The sequence below is a fragment of the Girardinichthys multiradiatus genome, chromosome 9 (assembly GCF_021462225.1).
Source record: "Girardinichthys multiradiatus isolate DD_20200921_A chromosome 9, DD_fGirMul_XY1, whole genome shotgun sequence".
NCBI classification, from domain to species: domain Eukaryota; kingdom Metazoa; phylum Chordata; class Actinopteri; order Cyprinodontiformes; family Goodeidae; genus Girardinichthys; species Girardinichthys multiradiatus.
In genome coordinates this window covers 34,399,740-34,417,944 of record NC_061802.1, presented here as the reverse complement: position 1 = coordinate 34,417,944, position 18,205 = coordinate 34,399,740, and the positions used below count along the sequence as shown (strand labels likewise).

Below are 18,205 nucleotides of genomic sequence, written 5' to 3'. Positions count from 1 at the left end.
TTCTAGGAGGAAAAAGTAACTAAACTTAACACATAGCCTTGAAATGAGCATTCAGAAGTTAAACTAAAATATGAATCTAACAAAACTGCTATTTATCTAAAAATAGACCAATATATTACAAGCAACTATACAAACATGCAATCTGTACAATATTGGATTGGACATGCTACATATTTAGCATACTCAGAAAATAAATTGTTGCATATTACAATCACTTTATAGCATTCATAAATGTTTTACAGTAGGTTAGATAATATAAGTCAGAGCAAATGTATTATTTATTATGTACCGTATTATGTGGAGAAATTAGAATTGAATCAGGGAATGGCCAAGACGTTGTCCAAAAAGTGTCCATCTGCTTTTAGTTTGTCAAAGAGATCAATCCAAAACTATACTTTGTAGCTCATAAATATGACTTACAAAGTTGACTGAGTCTCATAATTATGATTTTAAATCTAAATTATGACTGAATCTGATAATTATGGCTTTGAATCTCATGACTGTGTATCTCATAGTTACAAGTAAAAATCTGAATTATGACTTTGTATCTCATAAATATGACTAACAAAGTTGAAATTATGACTTTGAACCTCGCAAGTATGACTTTGTATCATAATTATGACTTGGAATCTCATAAGTGACTTTGTGTCTCATAATTATGACTTTAAAAGTCAAAATTATGACTTTGAACCTCATAAGTATGACTTTGTATCATAATTATGACCGAATCTCATAAGTGACTTTGTATCTCATAATTATGATTTTAAATTTCATAATTATGCATACCATGGGCCACTTTTTTTTACTTTTAAGTGGCAGAAATGGACTTCCATAGTAGTGGTAGCTCCTTTTGAAGTAGCTAGACAACACCATGAAAGTATTTTGCTATGCTTTTTTTCTTCCAATGTGAAGGATGCACTAGTAATAGTTTTAAATGAACATGAGAATTACTTTCTTTGCCTTTCTGGGGGGTTTTCCAACATTTTCATACATTTTCTGTCACTTTTCCACAATGATTTTCTCTCTAGTAACTGAGCATTTAACAGACTGCTAAACTCAATTTTTTTTGGAAACATATCATTGTTTTAAGTCTTTTACATTACTGTACTTTAAATGTGTGCAACTTTAAAGGCAACAAGCTAATGAATTATACAACAGCAAAAGCCAAGAAAAAGAAACGTCAAAGTTGCAAAGTCTAAACCAGTAATGGTACCACTAAAAAGGTTGCCAATCCCTTCTAACACACTTGATAAAACATGTTTTCAAGCATTTTACACCCCATCTTTACACAGTATCGACTTACATTAAAGAAAACTTGCAGCTATTAGGAGCAATATTCCCAGGGCTAATTACTTTGGCACGCTTAAGGCCCTAAATGAGGCATTTCCGTCAAAATTGCTAGTACTTGAATAAAAAACAGATTATATACGTAATAACTCCTAATTTAAAGATACATTGGTAAATCTAATTAGAAAGCACCTATAGGGAAGTTGTATAGTCTCAGCATTTGCAAAGTTCTGCACAACTTTCAGGTCATAAACCCTGGTAAGGACAAGACAAAAAAAAACATTTTGTTGACCACCTTTATTTACCGACAGAGGCCTAATAGCAGGGCTAGAATTCACACATTTGTAGAGCAATCCAGTTTTTCCACACTATGGACAACTGTATTTCTTTCAGAGCAATTATGCAGTGGTACCATCGTGGAAACTACAGAGCAAGTTAACAGCAGAGGAAAACATCAGCACAGACTGAAACACACCGAGGCCAGATAGTTTATATCTGTTGAAGGATGCTGAGTGGAGTGTGTAAACGAGAGGGTCAAAGCTTTTCCAGCAGTCTCCAGTCACATCTCAGCTGTGGGGGGAAAAACACCTCCTCTCCTTGTCACTCAGAATTAAGAGGAAGGCAGCAATTGACTTGCACATGGCTGATGACCTAAGATGAAATGAGCATAGGAGGAAGAAATGTCTGACGTTTATCCTTCCAATACAAGAAATGAACACATGGACACAGCCTTTTAAACGGTTCAGGATTCAAATTTGAAGGTATTCCCAATATGTTCTACAAAACTGACCAGCTTTTAAGCACAATCCAGTAAAAAAATGAAATGAAAATCAATTTCAGACAGCGTGCCTTTTCATGTGTTTCCAATGTAGGCAGCATCTCTTTAAATACCAGTGTTTTTATGTGCACCGTGTGAAATACAGTCTTTGAAAGAATTTATGAAAATAGTTGAGATTTACAGGCTGAAGATCATACAATAGACCTCCTCTATAAAATATAAAACAATATCTCAGTGCTAAAGGAAGGAAAATAACCCATAAATCTCAATGAGTGGAGCTGTAACTTCATCATAAAAACCTGGTGAGGCAGAGCTTATGTTGGAGCTCCACAGCTCTCATCTTAAAGCGAACAAGCAACAGCACTCACCACACCAAAAGATATTATGCTTACATTTCAAAATGCGTATTTTCAAGCAGCAATTACAAAACTTTATTAATGGACAATGCATAACCTCTGAAAAAAATACTGTATGAAAACATCCCTGCTACTTTGTTTCAAAGTACAAAACCTCTACCAATAAGTTGCTCCAGAGTAGCAAGAAGTCCTTTTGTTTTTATGTTTTTTTTTTGTTAATTTCTTTTTTTTCCATCTTTGTTTTGTTTTTATTGAATAAAACTCAGTCCTCACAGAGTGTCATAATTATGACAGTCTTCGCCATCATTTGCTGAAGGATCCAGGAACATGCAAGCCTCGTAGTGGAGGTGCTCAGGAGGCTCCTGAAGGCCTGAGGGTTAACAGCCAGAGCTTAAGCCAGGGCTGGGAAGGCCTCTGGGTCGTCCACGTTTGGCACAGACGTAGATGACTGCAACGTAGAGCCAACAAGGGAGAAATTTAGGATGGAATTTTACGAAATGGCTTTTACCTGTGCTATTGTGATTGAGCTTACATACCCTATCAGTCCTTCCTCCACGGACCGGCCTAGGGGCTTCGCCGCGGCCGCGACCTCCCCGGCCGCCGCGTGGCCCCCCACGTCCGCGACCAGGACGGCCCAAATCTCCAAAGTTTATCTCCAGCTGGGACGTGATATCGTTTGCTGGTTTCCGGAAGTGGTGCTCCTCGTCACCCTGAATTACAAAAAATTTAAGACTTTGCCAATTAGAAGTGTGTGTTTTCAGCCATCACCCAACTTTAAAACATGTTTAAATTAGGCTTTTATAAAACAGGAAACAATGGTAATTTTACCTTGGAATCATCGATATCAAGTTCAGGCAGATCACATTTCTTGTCCTGTGTTAGAAAAGTTCAGAATATAAAAACCACAAAACACCAACATCAGCTTATAAATATTATCAAAGACATCCGTATGTCTGCTCTTTCGAAACACGTGGGCGATTTTTGCCATTTAAACATTTTTATTTTTTATTAAGTGTATGACTATGGTTTAGTTATTTTATTGAGATGCCAGAGGAGGTTCCAGGGTTTGTTATACCTGCGTGGTATAACAAACCCCCCCCCCCGATGGTCAGCTGGATGAATACCAGCTTGCACAGAAGCATATTTTAGCTGTTTAGAAACATTTTCAGCTGTGCAACAACCTAGACGGCCATGTTCTTAGGCAAGGCTGTTTTAAAACTACAGTAGAAAGGCACGAGTAACACGACTAGTAACGCAGCTAATATTAGCTTGTTATACATGTAAAAACAGCAGAATAGTGGTTTTTCAGTAACTACCATGATACTCAAAATTCTGGGATTTTAACAGAAAGGCATACTGTGCAAATAATACCCAATACCTTGCCGACTTCAGAAAAATATCTACTGAACTTATTTACTCACTCTGAACAAGTATCTGTAAAATGGAAAAAAAACAAGGTGGGGCTGGAGATGCTAAAGTAAATGACCTACCTCAGCCTTAGACTTGTGCAGCACAAATCCTTTGTTCCAATCAGCTCCCTCGTTGGCTTTGCGGATGTTGAAGTCGACCTTAGCCCGTTCTTTGTCCTGCATGGCCTTCCATTCATCCAGAGTCATCTCCTTAGGACCTTCTTCCTTCTGTTCTTCAACCTCATTCTCCCTTCAACACACACAACCACAAATAAATCCACATTACAAACTCCTGTTGCTGGGCTTCAAATGCTGAGCATCACTATCTGAAGTTCAACACTGTAATTTCCATTATAAAGGAAAGAGGTTTAAGAAAGGTTAAAGGGTATCCAAGGGGTGACTAAAACAAGAACTTACTTGTTCTCAGAGTCAGCAGGTGGATGCTCCTCTCCTTCTGGGTTCTCCTCAGCGACGTTAGACTGGTCAAGCTCACTGCAGAGAAAACAGAATATAACCATCAACCTCCTGCAAATAGGGCTCAAACTTATGCATGACGAAAAGATCATCTGTAACATTTTTTTTTAATTTATTTCCTATGCAAGCACTCACTTCAGTTCATCTTTAACTGTGCCCCAGTTGTGCGATCCGCTTCCACCACGCTTGTCCTCACCTTTCAAACTACTGGAGAGGGAAAGAAACCCCCCCAAAACATCAATCATGATAAAACACAAACTGCATTACAAGAAACACAAAGATCCTAAACAAAACTGATTCAAGTTTATTTAATACGAGAGAAGACGAAAAACACTTACGATCGGTCACTGCCACTGTGTCTGTCAAATTCACGTTTTCCTCTGGAGTCGAATCCGTCACTGCGACCCATGCCACGGCCTCGGCCGCCACGGGCTCCCCTGCCGCCGCCACGGCCCCTCATTGGCCTATCACCAACAGGCCTGTTGAGAAAAATCCAGTCATTTAATGACAGATGATTTTAACATGACTACTTATGGGGATTTTGATCAACAGTATTCCCAAATATTAAATGTTTTTTGTCCACTAAGGTGCCAAAGAAAATATGTAGAATATTTACAAGTTATTTATCTTGTACCTGCTACAGATTTAAACTTTCTTGTAAACATTTATCCCTTTAATGTTTTATCTTAGTAGAGAAAGATCACAACTTTAAATAAAACAAGCCCCTGCACAGCCGTCAAAAAGCAAATCTAGCAGTTCATCTGCTTTGTAATGTTCACCAACTAAAAGCCAAGGAAGCTATTGTTGCTTGTTAAAGTAGTTGCAGCAAATAAGAAAGCTGATGCAATCACTGAGGCTTTTTTTCATTAATAAATAGTTCTGGTTTTCAGTGAGATCTGATCTGCAGATTGTGAATTTTCTTTCTAAAGACAATATCAGAAAAAGGAAAAACAGTGCTGCGGGTTCCTTGATGGCGGTCATAGTTTTAAATCCAACAAAAAATAAACTACAGGAATATCTTTATGCATCAAAGCATATTTTCCTTAACCTTTGCTTGATTTTATTAAGCTCAATGAACATCAAAGTATATCATGTTGGTTAAGACATTTATAGAACAGAAATGGTGGGAATTTGAGGTTTTGATGCATTTGATGAATAAGGACAAAACACTAAATCTGTAGATCAAAGAAAAGCTGACCAATTCCTCATCTCTGGCAAATTGTTTGGTTCATCTCAAGTCACGAGTTGGATGGTGTTTATAAGTGATCTATTTTTTTTGGATTTTCAGACAATTTATTGATCTTTCAAAACGGTCCAAGCCTGACTTTAATAAAAGTTTCATGTCTTTTTTTAAGACATATGTAGAATCAGTTTTAGATAATCTCCCCTTCCCCATGTGCCTGCTGGTATATATATATATATGAATTCCACACTCACTTCTCCACTGAGAATTCTCCGCCCTCGGGTTTCTCTGCGGCATCACCGGCAGGCCTCTCAAAGCGACGAGGTGGCCGCCTGTCCACGGGTCGTCTGTCTGCGGGGGGTCGTCCTTCTCCCTGGCCGCCCTGAGGTCTGGAGCCTTCGCCCTCTGGCTTCCGGCCCATTTTCCTCATGCCAGCACCTAGGAATTAAAAAGCAAAAGGGTGATCAGATGACCAGCTGCATTGCTAGATCTGCACCCACTGCTGAAGAGAGAATAAGAAACATAATTGTTCTGCTTAAGTGGAGCAAATAATTCCAATTAATGGGGTCAATAAAGACAGGGGAGAGCTGGTTGGTGGAGTTTTCTCTGTATGAAACTTTGCATCAGTAATATAGGTTGCATAATTTACTTTCAATTTATCATTGAGTTACCTCACTAGATCTATGAGGAGCATTAGGGCCCAGTTTTTTCCCCTACTTGAGTCAGAGCCACCAGCCCAGCCCCGTCTAACAAGTCCCACCCATTGACTAAATCGCTAGATCCAGAAATAGATCCCCTCCACTACACAGCAGCAGCTGGCTGTACCACCATCAGTGCACCTGTCTCATCCTCTATCAGGCAGACAAATACGATCCTGCTGTCAGCCCGGCATGATGAAACATTACCTGTAAATAAGCGTTTAAAATCTGATTCTGTATGAACATTGCATTGTATGGACTAAATGAGCAGGTATGTTATCTGTGGCTAATCGACCGCCTGCAGAGTGTCTATTGTGCGCCAATAGGAAGTTAGAGTGTGGAGGCTGTGCCTTCACACACCCTGCTACAACCACGAGGTTCAGCTCCACCAGAGCCGCGCAGCTCCTCATGTCAGCTGAGAAATCCGCCAAAACAAAAACCATAACTCGACTCACGCCGACCGACTGCACGTGTTACCGTCCTCATAAGCTACGGCGACTGTTTTAACGCATTTTACGAACTTGCGAATAATTTATTCGCTTTTAAACGATTCTCGACGAGTGAGGCAACAAGTAGGTTCGCCTAAAGTTGCTTCTGGGTAGTTACCAATTTAACGGAGGCATGCTGCTAGTTAGGCTCTCTGTTCAGCCAGGCCCGATGGGGGTGCAAGCTAAACTACCTGGGCCGCAAACTGTTTATCCTTGTTTGGCCTGAGCTTCACATCCCATGTGGCAAATTACGTTTGAAAAATTTTTATTGTTCATGCAAATCTCTTTCACCGGAGGCTCTAAAAGTCGACCTCATGTCACTGAGCCTGGTTATAACGGCTAGCTGGTAACCGAGCAACTTAGCCTGATCTCTAGGCTGCGGTTTGGAGCGTAAAACAGTAATTAATTATTACCATCTTTCTTGAGTGGAACTGGAGCCTGGGTTTCCTCCTTCTTATCAGCCAGCGGGGTCTTTCTGTCTTTTTGGGACTCCTTCTTGGGCTGTTTGGCAGCCTGCGCTGCAGTCTTGGCGGCACCAGGAGCCGCAGCCTCCTTCTTCTTAATTTCGGCTTGCTTCAGCAGCTCGAACGGATCCGACTCGTCGTCAAATAACTGGTCGAACCGATTGGTTATGGCACAGCCAAAACCTTCTTGCATTTGTCCGGGCATGATGGCGCCCCTTCAGCAGGATTTTCCTCCGATTCTACGAGGCTTGGTGCGAGGACTTCGCTAGATGAAGCCACAAGATGGCTGGGAAAGGACCTTCTTCTCTTCCGGCACGGTAGACATCCGGGACCTCGGAGTTTGCGCGGGTGGGTTGTGTAGTTTCTGTGGAGACCCGTAGCCATGGCAGCAGCTGTAGAATAGACAAATTAAAAACTCAACTACCCACAATGCAAATGCCTTGAACCGCTTGCAAAGGAAAGCATGGTCGCCCCGGTTTGCATACTGTTGTTGTTTTGACTCTTAGGAAAGAACTATTTAGTTGTCAGAAGTGCTTTTCTCGGCGGATTATCTGCTTTTAAACTTGAACTAGCAGATAAAAAACCAGTGTTGTAATAGAACTAAAGACTACAATGGAAGATAGCTTGTGATATTTTGTGCTAAAAGTTTAAAAAAAAAGACAAGACATTAGTTAGAATCAGAATCAGCTTTATTGCTAAGTTCGTACATACAAACAAGAAATTTGACTCCGATACACTTTGCTGTTTGGTTTTGTTTAAGTATTACAGAATATACATATTTACAATGTACAATATACACATATCTAATAGAAAAGGTGCATTTGCAACATCTGTATGCTGTTGTTTTGTACTCTATTAAATGTTCAACTGAGAAACAGCCTGGGGGAAGAAACTGTCTCTGTGGCGGCTGGTTTTAGTGAACAGTGCTCTGTAGCGGCGGCCTGAAGGTAAAACTCTAAACAGTTTATGTGCAGGGTGTGTGGGGTCTGCAGAGATTTTAGCAGCTCTTTTCTTGACCCTAGACCTGTATAAGTCCTGGATGGAGGGAAGGTCAGCCCTGATTATTCTCTCTGCATTCCTGATTATTCGTTGCAGTCTGGACCTGTCCTGTTTTGTGGATGAGCCAAACCACACTGAGATGGATGAAGACAGGGCAGACTGAATGATGACAGTGTAGAAGATGACCCAGCAGCTCCTGTGGAAGGTTGAACTTCTTGAGTTGCCTCAGGAAGTACAGTCTCTGCTGGGCCTTCTTTCGAACAGTGTCTATGTGTGAAGACCATCTCAGGTCCTCAGAGATGGTGGTTCCTAAGAACCTGAAGTGATCCACGGCCGATACAGTGTTGTTGAGGATGGTGAGGGGGGTGTATGGGGGTGGTGTTCTCCGAAAGTCCACCACCATTTCCACAGTCTTGAGTGGGATGAGTTCAAGGTAGTTCTGACCGCACCAGTGGACCAGCTGATCCACTTGCTGTCTGTATGCAGACTCATCACCGTCCTGGATCAGAACAATGACAGTGGTGTCGTCTGCAAACTTAAGGAGTTTCACGGACGAGTCCACTAAGGTGCAGTCATTTGTGTACAGAGAGAAGAGGAGTGGGGATAGAACACACCCCTGGGGGGCACCAGTACGTATTGATCTGGATCGGGAGAAGATGCTCCCCAGTCTCACCTGCTGCTGTCAGTCCGTCAGGAAGCTGTTGATCCACTGACAGGTGGAGGCTGGGACGTTGAGCTGGGTGAGCTTCTGGTGGAGGATGTCTGGTATGATGGTGTTGAAGGCCGAGCTGAAGTCTACAAACAGGATCCTGTCGTACGTCCCTGGGTGGTCGAGGTGTTGCAGGATGAAGTGTAGACCTAAGTTAACAGAATCATCTGCCGACCTGTTTGCTCGGTAAGCAAATTGCAGGGGGTCCAGCAGTGGGCCTGTGATGTCTTTCAGGTGCTTCAACACCAGCCGCTCAAAGGATTTCATGACCACAGACGTCAGGGCTACAGGCCTGTCGTCATTTAATCCTACGATGGTGGGTTTCTTGGGAACTGGGATGATGGTGGATCGTTTGAGGCAGGAGGGGACATCACATTTCTCCAGTGATTTGTTGAAGATCCTTGTGAAGATCGGAGCGAGTTGATTTGCGCAGGCTTTCAGGCATGATGGGGAGATATTATCAGGTCCTCCAGCTTTCTTAGGTTCTTTCAGTGCATGAAAACAGTTTACATCTTCCTCGGAGATCTTTAGTGCAGGCAGAGGATCTGATAGTAGGGGGTTTGTTACTTTATGGGAGGAATTTGTTCCTGAATGGGATGTGGAGGAGATGGTTTGAGGTGTGAATGGCTTCTTGTCATGTCTGCAGTAGAAGCCATTCAGACGGTTGGCCAGGAGACGACTTTGTTCAGGATGGGTGGGGGGGCTCCTATAGGCAGTTAGGTTTCTCAGACCGTCCATACAGCCGAAGTGTCACCAGTAGAAAGGCTGTTCTTAAGCTTCTCATGGCTGCTTTGATCTCCTTTGTTAGTCTGTTCCTCGCCTGCCTGTACCGCACCCAATCTCCACTGCTGTGAGCTTCTTCCTTTTCCCTGCGCAGATTCCTGAGGTGTGGAGTAAACCATGGCTTGTTGTTCTCAAAGGTGCAGAAGGTCTTGGTCTGCACACACATGTCCTCACAGAAACTGATGTATGATGTCACCACATCAGTTAGTTGGTTTAGGTCAGTGGCTGAGGTTTTAAAAACAGTCCAGTCTGTGCATTCAAAGCAGGCCTGTAGCGTCTGCTTTGATTCCTCAGTCCACTTCTTAACATTGTGAACCTTGGGTTTGGAAGTTCTTAGTTTCTGTCTGTATGTTGGGATGAGGTGGATTAGATAATGATCCGAAAAACCCAGAGCAGCCCTGGTAACAGCATGATATGAGTCCTTTAAAGCTGTGTAACAATGGTCCAGTGTGTTTTTGTCTCTGGTGGGACACTTAATATGCTGTCTGTATTTGGGGAGTTCATTGGAGAGGTTTGCGCTGTTAAAATCTCCCAGTATTATGATGAAAGAGTCCGTGTATTTTTTCTCCACGTCTGTAATCAGCTCAGCAAGATGTTTTTCAGCAGCAGAAGTGCAGATATGTGGTGGAAAATATGAGCCAATTATTATAAACGAGGAAAACTTTCTCGGTGAATAAAACGGTTTACAGATTATGGAAAATGACTCCAGATCCGGGCTACATGTTTTCCCCAGCACTTTTACGTCTCTGCACCAACCTTCATTTATATAAAAGCAGATTCCGCCTCCTCGCCTCTTCCCCAATAGCTCCGCGCTGCGATCCGCTCTGAACAGCTGGAAGTCCGGCATCAGCAGTGCGCGGTCCGGGATGTTTTCACTCAGCCATGTCTCAGTGAAGCAGAGAACCGCTGATCCGCGGAGGTCTGAGTTTTTACCGGTGAGGAGAAGCAGCTCGTCCATCTTGTTGTTTAGAGAGCGGACATTTGCCAGGTGGATTGAAGGCAGTGGTGTGCGAAGTCCTCTTTTGCAGAGCTTTACCAGCGCACCAGCACGCTTTCCCCTCCGACGCTTTCTGCGCAGGATCCCGTATACAGGTCCTTCTCAAAATATTAGCATATTGTAATAAAGTTCATTATTTTCCATAATGTCATGATGAAAATTTAACATTCATATATTTTAGATTCATTGCACACTAACTGAAATATTTCAGGTCTTTTATTGTCTTAATACGGATGATTTTGGCATACAGCTCATGAAAACCCAAAATTCCTATCTCACAAAATTAGCATATTTCATCCGACCAATAAAAGAAAAGTGTTTTTAATACAAAAAACGTCAACCTTCAAATAATCATGTACTGTTATGCACTCAATACTTGGTCGGGAATCCTTTTGCAGAAATGACTGCTTCAATGCGGCGTGGCATGGAGGCAATCAGCCTGTGGCACTGCTGAGGTCTTATGGAGGCCCAGGATGCTTCGATAGCGGCCTTTAGCTCATCCAGAGTGTTGGGTCTTGAGTCTCTCAACGTTCTCTTCACAATATCCCACAGATTCTCTATGGGGTTCAGGTCAGGAGAGTTGGCAGGCCAATTGAGCACAGTGATACCATGGTCAGTAAACCATTTACCAGTGGTTTTGGCACTGTGAGCAGGTGCCAGGTCGTGCTGAAAAATGAAATCTTCATCTCCATAAAGTTTTTCAGCAGATGGAAGCATGAAGTGCTCCAAAATTTCCTGATAGCTAGCTGCATTGACCCTGCCCTTGATAAAACACAGTGGACCAACACCAGCAGCTGACACGGCACCCCAGACCATCACTGACTGTGGGTACTTGACACTGGACTTCTGGCATTTTGGCATTTCCTTCTCCCCAGTCTTCCTCCAGACTCTGGCACCTTGATTTCCGAATGACATGCAGAATTTGCTTTCATCCGAAAAAAGTACTTTGGACCACTGAGCAACGGTCCAGTGCTGCTTCTCTGTAGCCCAGGTCAGGCGCTTCTGCCGCTGTTTCTGGTTCAAAAGTGGCTTGACCTGGGGAATGCGGCACCTGTAGCCCATTTCCTGCACACGCCTGTGCACGGTGGCTCTGGATGTTTCTACTCCAGACTCAGTCCACTGCTTCTGCAGGTCCCCCAAGGTCTGGAATCGGCCCTTCTCCACAATCTTCTTCAGGGTCCGGTCACCTCTTCTCGTTGTGCAGCGTTTTCTGCCACACTTTTTCCTTCCCACAGACTTCCCCCTGAGGTGCCTTGATACAGCACTCTGGGAACAGCCTATTCGTTCAGAAATTTCTTTCTGTGTCTTACCCTCTTGCTTGAGGGTGTCAATAGTGGCCTTCTGGACAGCAGTCAGGTCGGCAGTCTTACCCATGATTGGGGTTTTGAGTGATGAACCAGGCTGGGAGTTTTAAAGGCCTCAGGAATCTTTTGCAGGTGTTTAGAGTTAACTTGTTGATTCAGATGATTAGGTTCATAGCTCGTTTAGAGACCCTTTTAATGATATGCTAATTTTGTGAGATAGGAATATTGGGTTTTCATGAGCTGTATGCCAAAATCATCCATATTAAGACAATAAAAGACCTGAAATATTTCAGTTAGTGTGCAATGAATCTAAAATATATGAATGTTAAATTTTCATCATGACATTACGGAAAATAAAGAACTTTATCACAATATGCTAATATTTTGAGAAGGACCTGTAGAGCCGCAGCTCCGCTTGCCAGGAGCTCAGTGAACCTCAGATCGATGAAAGATGGTGAAAAAATCCCAAGAGAGGACTCTCTGATTTTGAGAAGTTCCTCTCTACTGAATGAGACCACAGGATTGTGGCTCGAAAAACATAAAAACACACAAAATACGCAAACAGAGAGCGAAGCTCCGAGGCTGCCATCGTCGGCGCCATCTTGGTGCCGCTATCTTTTGTATCATCCTAAACCATCCAACCAAACAACTGGCTGCCATCATGCAGAGGTGTAATGGTTATAGAAACCTTCCCTCTTTGCTGCAGTTCCTCTAACAGTGAGTTTGTGAAGTCTATTTTTACCTCTTTTTGCTATATCCTCTTCACTATGTGGCCTCTCTGTCGCATCAATTTACCCCAGTGCAATAAGAGGACATGGATTAATGCATAATAGTTTAGCCACTGAACAAATGTACTGAAATGTATTTTTGTTTCTTAAAGGCCCAGCCCCCTTTAATCATGATTATGATGCGCTGACTGTCGCTTCTGAACACGACCTCCTCCTAATGCTCCTACTCTCCAAAATGAAAAATGACCTCTCCAGTTACCAAAGCTATGATAGAGTCCTATGCGCTCATGGTCATGGTTATGGGGACATTTTTCATCTACTTCTGCGGAATGGTGTGGGCTTTTTGCAACCCGAAAGAGAGCGGAGCTGAGGAAGAGTGCGGCACTGGAAACCAAACTGGGGAACACCGCTGTATGTGCGCACCAAGTTCTCCGCAGCGGGATGTCAGGTGCGCCGCTGCGCTTCTGCAGGTGGCCGCACCCCCATACACCCCAGAGACGCTCACACAGAGCACATATGTGAACTTCTGGGATGACGACGATAACAGTCTGCTGTCGGACAGCGCTGCATTTTGTCTCGATGATTTGGGGATTAATAACAAGATTTTAAACAGTCCCTCCTGGATTGCATAGGTGATGTGATCCACGGACGCGAATTTCGTAGACAACCGGTAATGCTCTTATCTATTATTTTCTTAGTTGCAAAGTAAGTGCACCATTTTTACATAGACGCATTGCACATGTATTGTTATGCAGCCCAACAAGTAACACAACATGCATGTTTCATACCTGATACAGAATTAAATCAAATCAAATTTCTAATCTGATAATATTAAAAACCCATTCTAGTAGAAATTCACTTATACATCTCTGAATGTGGGGGGATTAGGCGACTTTTACAGTGCCTTGCAAAAGTACTCATTACCTTTTCACAATTTGTAACTTTCGAACCACAAAAATTTAATTTTGGGATTTTATGTAATAGACCAACACAAAGTACCAAGTAATTGTGACAGGGGAGGGAAATTAGTCATGGTTTAAGAAGTGCAGCATTGTGCAGAGCATTATTTGTATTCACCTTCATTTACTCTGCTGCTCCTAAATCCATTACAGCCCATTGCCTATAGAAGTCATCTAGTAGGTAAAAAGAGTCCAGCTGTGTTATTTAATCAGAATCTAAATACAGCTGTTCTGTGAAGACCTGTTCATTGATGAACAAACACCAAAAACAGCGCCTTGCAACATCTCTCCTGTGACACAGAGGTGGCAGCATCATGTAGGATTCTTTTCTTTAGCAAGGACTAGAAAGCTGGGCAGGGAATTTGGATACATTCTGAAAGAATACCTGTTAGAGGCTGCAAGTTGGAAGTTCATCTTCCACAAGGACAACACCCACTTGACATACAGCCAAAGCTACAATAGAATGGTTTGGATCATATTTTCATTCACTCTCTGGTCAGTTGATTGATTTTTATTCAATATTCCCATTGTTTGAGGTTTTCCATAAAACAGAGTAGGGAAAAATTTGCAAAGCTGATGTGCAAAGCTAATAAAGACATATCCCCAAAAGACTTGTTGGAGCAAACTGCAGTGAAAGGTGCTTCTAAGTATCCACCCAAGGTTGCTGAATACAAATGCACACCACACTTTCAAAATGTTTTGATAACAATAGATCATTTGCCTTCCACTTCACAAGTACCTAGTACTTTGTGTTGGTCTAACACATAAAACCCCAATAAAATACATATAAAAGGGTGTGGTTGCATGAGAAAATGCAGAAAAGTTCAATGGGTATGAATTCTTCTGAAAGCTGTTAGTGAAAAACACATTCTCTTTCTTGCAAAGTGGAATGTGCATCACTTAGGTCCTTCAGGTCTTCACTGAGGGGTCTGCAGGTTGTGCTTCCTTCTCTTTCTCAGCCAATTTTCTTCTCATGTCACTTTCAAGTTGAAGTAATTTCTTATATAATGACTCTGATGATTCCAAAGTAATGTTCATCTGCAAATGGGAAAAAGAGGACAGAAAATGTAACTGTTTTACAGATTATTTCAGCATAATTTACATTTTAAAAACATCTACAGGTACGTGCTATACCTTATGTGGTTGGGTGTAGTTGTTTCCAAGCCCCGATGTTAAGCTGTGGTACTTAGCATAAGGGTCCAGAGACTCAGGCTTTTGTCTAAATAGCCAAATCTGCCAAGAAGGACAGAAATCAGAACATGGATATGCACAAAACTGTTTTTGGATATAAGAACATTTGGTTTTACCTACCAGAGCTTCAGATCCATTGTAAGGGGTGAGAGTAAAAGTGTTGGTGAACACTCTGATCTTGTGGCAAGAAAAATAAATGTTTTTTGTTATAGAAGACAAAAGTCTTAGATTTTTTTGTTGTTGTTTTCATACTTCATAAGTCGAACCCACCATCCAAAAGACAGGCATGAGCAGTGTCCACAGAATGGCTGGGAACAATGGGAGGATGCCGTAAGTCAGATTTGTCATCACAAAACCAGGACAGATGACAGATGAGTACAATCCCTAAAATTAGACACACATTGATGAATTTTATTGACATTAAATGAAGTTAAAAAACATTTAATTTCAGACATTCGACCTGTTTGTCGTAGTGCTGATTGAAAGCTAGGCTGAGCAGGTCTGTTGCATATTTTGAGGAGCTGTAAGGTTGAGTGCCTGTCCGGTGCTGTATGTCTTCAAGATTAAAGGCAGAACGGTGAGCATTACTAGAGGAGGTCCAAACCAGCTGCGAGGTTCGGCCTTCGTGGCACAGAACCGGCTCCAGTTCCCTAACCTGGGTCAAAACAAAGAATAAGTTCTGGATATGCACGCCCAAAGATCAGAATCGACTTATTTCCCTTTGATCAGCTCTGATTGGTAATCAGGTCAAAAACAGAAAAATCTGATTTTCTTAAATTCATTAAATACATCCAAACTAAGAACTTAGAAATAGTTTCTGCTTGTTAAAGCATCAACCAAAATAATGTAGTTTGATTAATGTTTCTGAGCTTAATGAAGCACATTTCCTCTCTTTGATATAGTTAGTCATTGTCCTTTTAAAAACATATAAAAAAAAATAAAATTGTTCCAAATGGAAATCGGCCGGTTAGACAGCAGAGAAAATCAGATTAATATCATCAAGGAAAAGCCTAATTGCTGCATCTCTAATCAATTCAGTTTTAAAAGGTAAATAAAAAGATCTTACATTGCAGCAATAACAATGATTCTTTGCCATTCAAGAAGGAACCTTGCTAAAACCACTCTTAGATGGCTACTTAATCCAAATATAAACTCCCCTGCAAAAGGAAATTGAGCTGAATAATGTCTGCTATGACCTTAGGCTCTCAGTATGCTGTTAATTTTTAATGAGGACAGTTGCTTAGTGACAGACAGATTCAATATCAGCCTTATATTGTCCACCAAGGACACAAACTGACAACGATTTTGTTTGCAGAAAACCAGAGGTTTGCTGAAAACGGACGAACAATTTCTGATCATTTTAAGTCAAAACACCCAGCAGCGACTTACTAGAAGGAAGTGACCAAAGAGGTTGGTGGCAAAAACTTGTTGCAAGCCATCAGTAGTGACACCATCTTTCTGAGTCAGAATACCCTCCCCGGTGGCAAACATAGTGATGACATTGCTGTAAGCACATGTTTGACGTTGGTCATGATAAAATGAAGGGTTAGTAGTTATCTTTTATTATTCTTTAAAGATAGATTTGTTGTGTAAAAAGCAAATTATTGAAACAAATTATTATTTTATTTCTTGTTTTCTTTAGATGAATGTATTTGTTTTTATGCTTTTCATGCATCTTTACCAGGGGTGCCAACAAATTTGTCCGTGTCTATGAATTTAGAGGTATGGAGAGACAGAAATCAGTGGTGTACCTGGAGAAGAGGCCTTTAAAAAATGCCTTCACATCAAATTCTGGGTTCGGCATGATGCCTGCATTCAGGTAGAGGTAGTCCAGCCGGTCATACCTGAAAAGGATTTAAAAAAAAGATGTAATTGTGTACCTTTCTGAGGTACATAAATAAAAAAATCCTCCCACCTGACTTTAACTTCCTGTGCAGCACTGAGAACTGAGGAGACGCTGCTAGTGTCCATCTGCAGCAGGTCCACCTGGGCTGCAGGGTAAGAGGCGAGGAGGTCGGAGCGTGCGGCCTGAGCTCTTTGCATATTCCTGCACGCTAGGCAGAGATGGAGACCCTCTGTGTCGTGTGAGAGGAGACGTTCACACAGCGCCAGCCCAATCCCACTGCAGGGCAAGATACTCTTTTAATATTACAGCTATACAGTTAAACATAAAGGCATTCATTGCATTTGTGTTAATATTGAATTATACTCAAATATTCTTGCATTAGCAGGAAATATAGAAATGAGCAGAAAAATTGGCTGGTGACTGGACATTTTCAACTTGTCGTACACACAAATAGCCAATATTTCTTACAAGTGAATGCACCATACATGTGCCCCAACAGGTCTTGCTAACCACAACACTGTTTGGTGTGGAAGTTGTTTCTGAGTGGGGAAAACTCAAGGTTAGCTATTTTAAGTATCAGTGAGGAAGCGCATAAGCTGTAAGAAGGTCTTTAAAAAAGTTTCTTCTAAAACATGTCTGCTGTGCATTCAAGCGACTATAACACAGATTTAGATTTCCACTGATGCTGGTCATTTTGCTCTTTCACCGTTTTGTACTGCTGCAGTTCTGGTGGGTTCATGCCTGACTTTTTCAGGAATGGAACATCAAAGGGAGAAATAGGCCTGGAGTGATTCAGAGGATAACATGAAGTCTAAACATATTACAGCAAAGTTGCTTTGTTTTAGCTTTTTGGACAGTAAACCTTGTCTGTTTATGGAACAAGTTGGATTTGGAAGAGTTGGCAACTTGTGGAAATCTTAAATTTATAGTTTACTATAAATTTAGAGTTTACTATATTCTACAAAATACATAGTGAGAATGTTTAATGCTAATTGCGCTAATCTCTAATATAACACGATAAAGACGGTTTAAAATGTCAACTTCAAATCATTTAGTTTGATTTTAAAATAGTAAAGCCCTGTTTCATGGTGACTCTCACACACACAGTGTGACATCCCCTCTGCTCCTGATTTATAGATTTAATGACCACTCATAGCAAGAAGGCTAGAAATAAACATCTTAAAGATTGGTGCATTGTTAACTAAATATGACAGCAAAGGTTATATAAACAATCTTTAATGGAATAATAGTACATTTTTCTGCCTAAAATGCATATCTGGAGCATTGGTCTGCAAGCAGATCATTTATTTGTAATTAAGATATGAGAATTGATTTTAATAGCAGGTTGTTACCTGTTTGCTCCTGTCACCAAAACCACTTTTCTCATCTCTGCAAAGCCCAAACCTGTAACACAGCAGGCACAGGAGAACTGGTTCAGGAACTGGTTTCCTCTTCTGTGGAGTCATAGTTTAGCTCCACCTCCCTGTTCTGTTTGGATACTGTGGCAGCACTCCAACCAATCAGGTCTTAATACTGCTCAGCTCACCCTCAA

The 18,205-nt window shown here is 41.6% G+C and overlaps 2 protein-coding genes and 1 long non-coding RNA gene across 8 annotated transcripts; 1 reads left to right on the top strand and 2 right to left on the bottom strand.

Moving 5' to 3' along the window:
* Positions 1 to 1,569: 1,569 nt before the first annotated feature.
* On the bottom strand, positions 1,570 to 7,461 carry serbp1a (SERPINE1 mRNA binding protein 1a). 4 transcript variants are annotated; one of them, XM_047374332.1, is made up of 9 exons: positions 7,087 to 7,461; positions 5,742 to 5,925; positions 4,643 to 4,783; positions 4,440 to 4,511; positions 4,248 to 4,322; positions 3,912 to 4,083; positions 3,250 to 3,294; positions 2,958 to 3,131; positions 1,570 to 2,869 (listed from the first exon to the last, which is right to left on the bottom strand). In XM_047374332.1, exons 1-9 carry the CDS (start codon positions 7,340 to 7,342, stop codon positions 2,813 to 2,815), a joined length of 1,176 nt encoding a protein of 391 aa, XP_047230288.1. In that variant the 5' UTR covers positions 7,343 to 7,461; the 3' UTR covers positions 1,570 to 2,812. The 4 variants fall into 4 exon arrangements, with proteins under 4 accessions (XP_047230288.1, XP_047230290.1, XP_047230289.1 ...); XM_047374334.1 differs by having other exon boundaries at positions 4,440 to 4,508; XM_047374333.1 differs by having other exon boundaries at positions 3,912 to 4,080; positions 7,087 to 7,460.
* Positions 5,977 to 16,883, top strand: LOC124873592. The gene is made up of 4 exons (XR_007039583.1): positions 5,977 to 6,394; positions 16,123 to 16,352; positions 16,528 to 16,626; positions 16,745 to 16,883. It is a non-coding gene; the product is annotated as an uncharacterized LOC124873592 (long non-coding RNA).
* Positions 13,377 to 18,097, bottom strand: hsd17b7 (hydroxysteroid (17-beta) dehydrogenase 7). Of its 3 annotated transcripts, none has more exons than XM_047374336.1 (9): positions 18,006 to 18,097; positions 16,723 to 16,929; positions 16,559 to 16,651; positions 16,197 to 16,311; positions 15,268 to 15,462; positions 15,078 to 15,191; positions 14,928 to 14,984; positions 14,751 to 14,849; positions 13,377 to 14,654 (listed from the first exon to the last, which is right to left on the bottom strand). In XM_047374336.1, the coding sequence occupies exons 1-9, from the start codon at positions 18,038 to 18,040 to the stop codon at positions 14,526 to 14,528; spliced, it is 1,044 nt and encodes a 347-aa protein (XP_047230292.1). In that variant the 5' UTR covers positions 18,041 to 18,097; the 3' UTR covers positions 13,377 to 14,525. The 3 variants fall into 3 exon arrangements, 2 of the variants coding, with proteins under 2 accessions (XP_047230292.1, XP_047230293.1); XR_007039582.1 differs by having other exon boundaries at positions 14,616 to 14,654; positions 14,928 to 14,979; XM_047374337.1 differs by lacking the exons at positions 13,377 to 14,654; positions 14,751 to 14,849; positions 14,928 to 14,984; positions 16,197 to 16,311.
* Between the last annotated feature and the right edge of the window lie 108 nt (positions 18,098 to 18,205).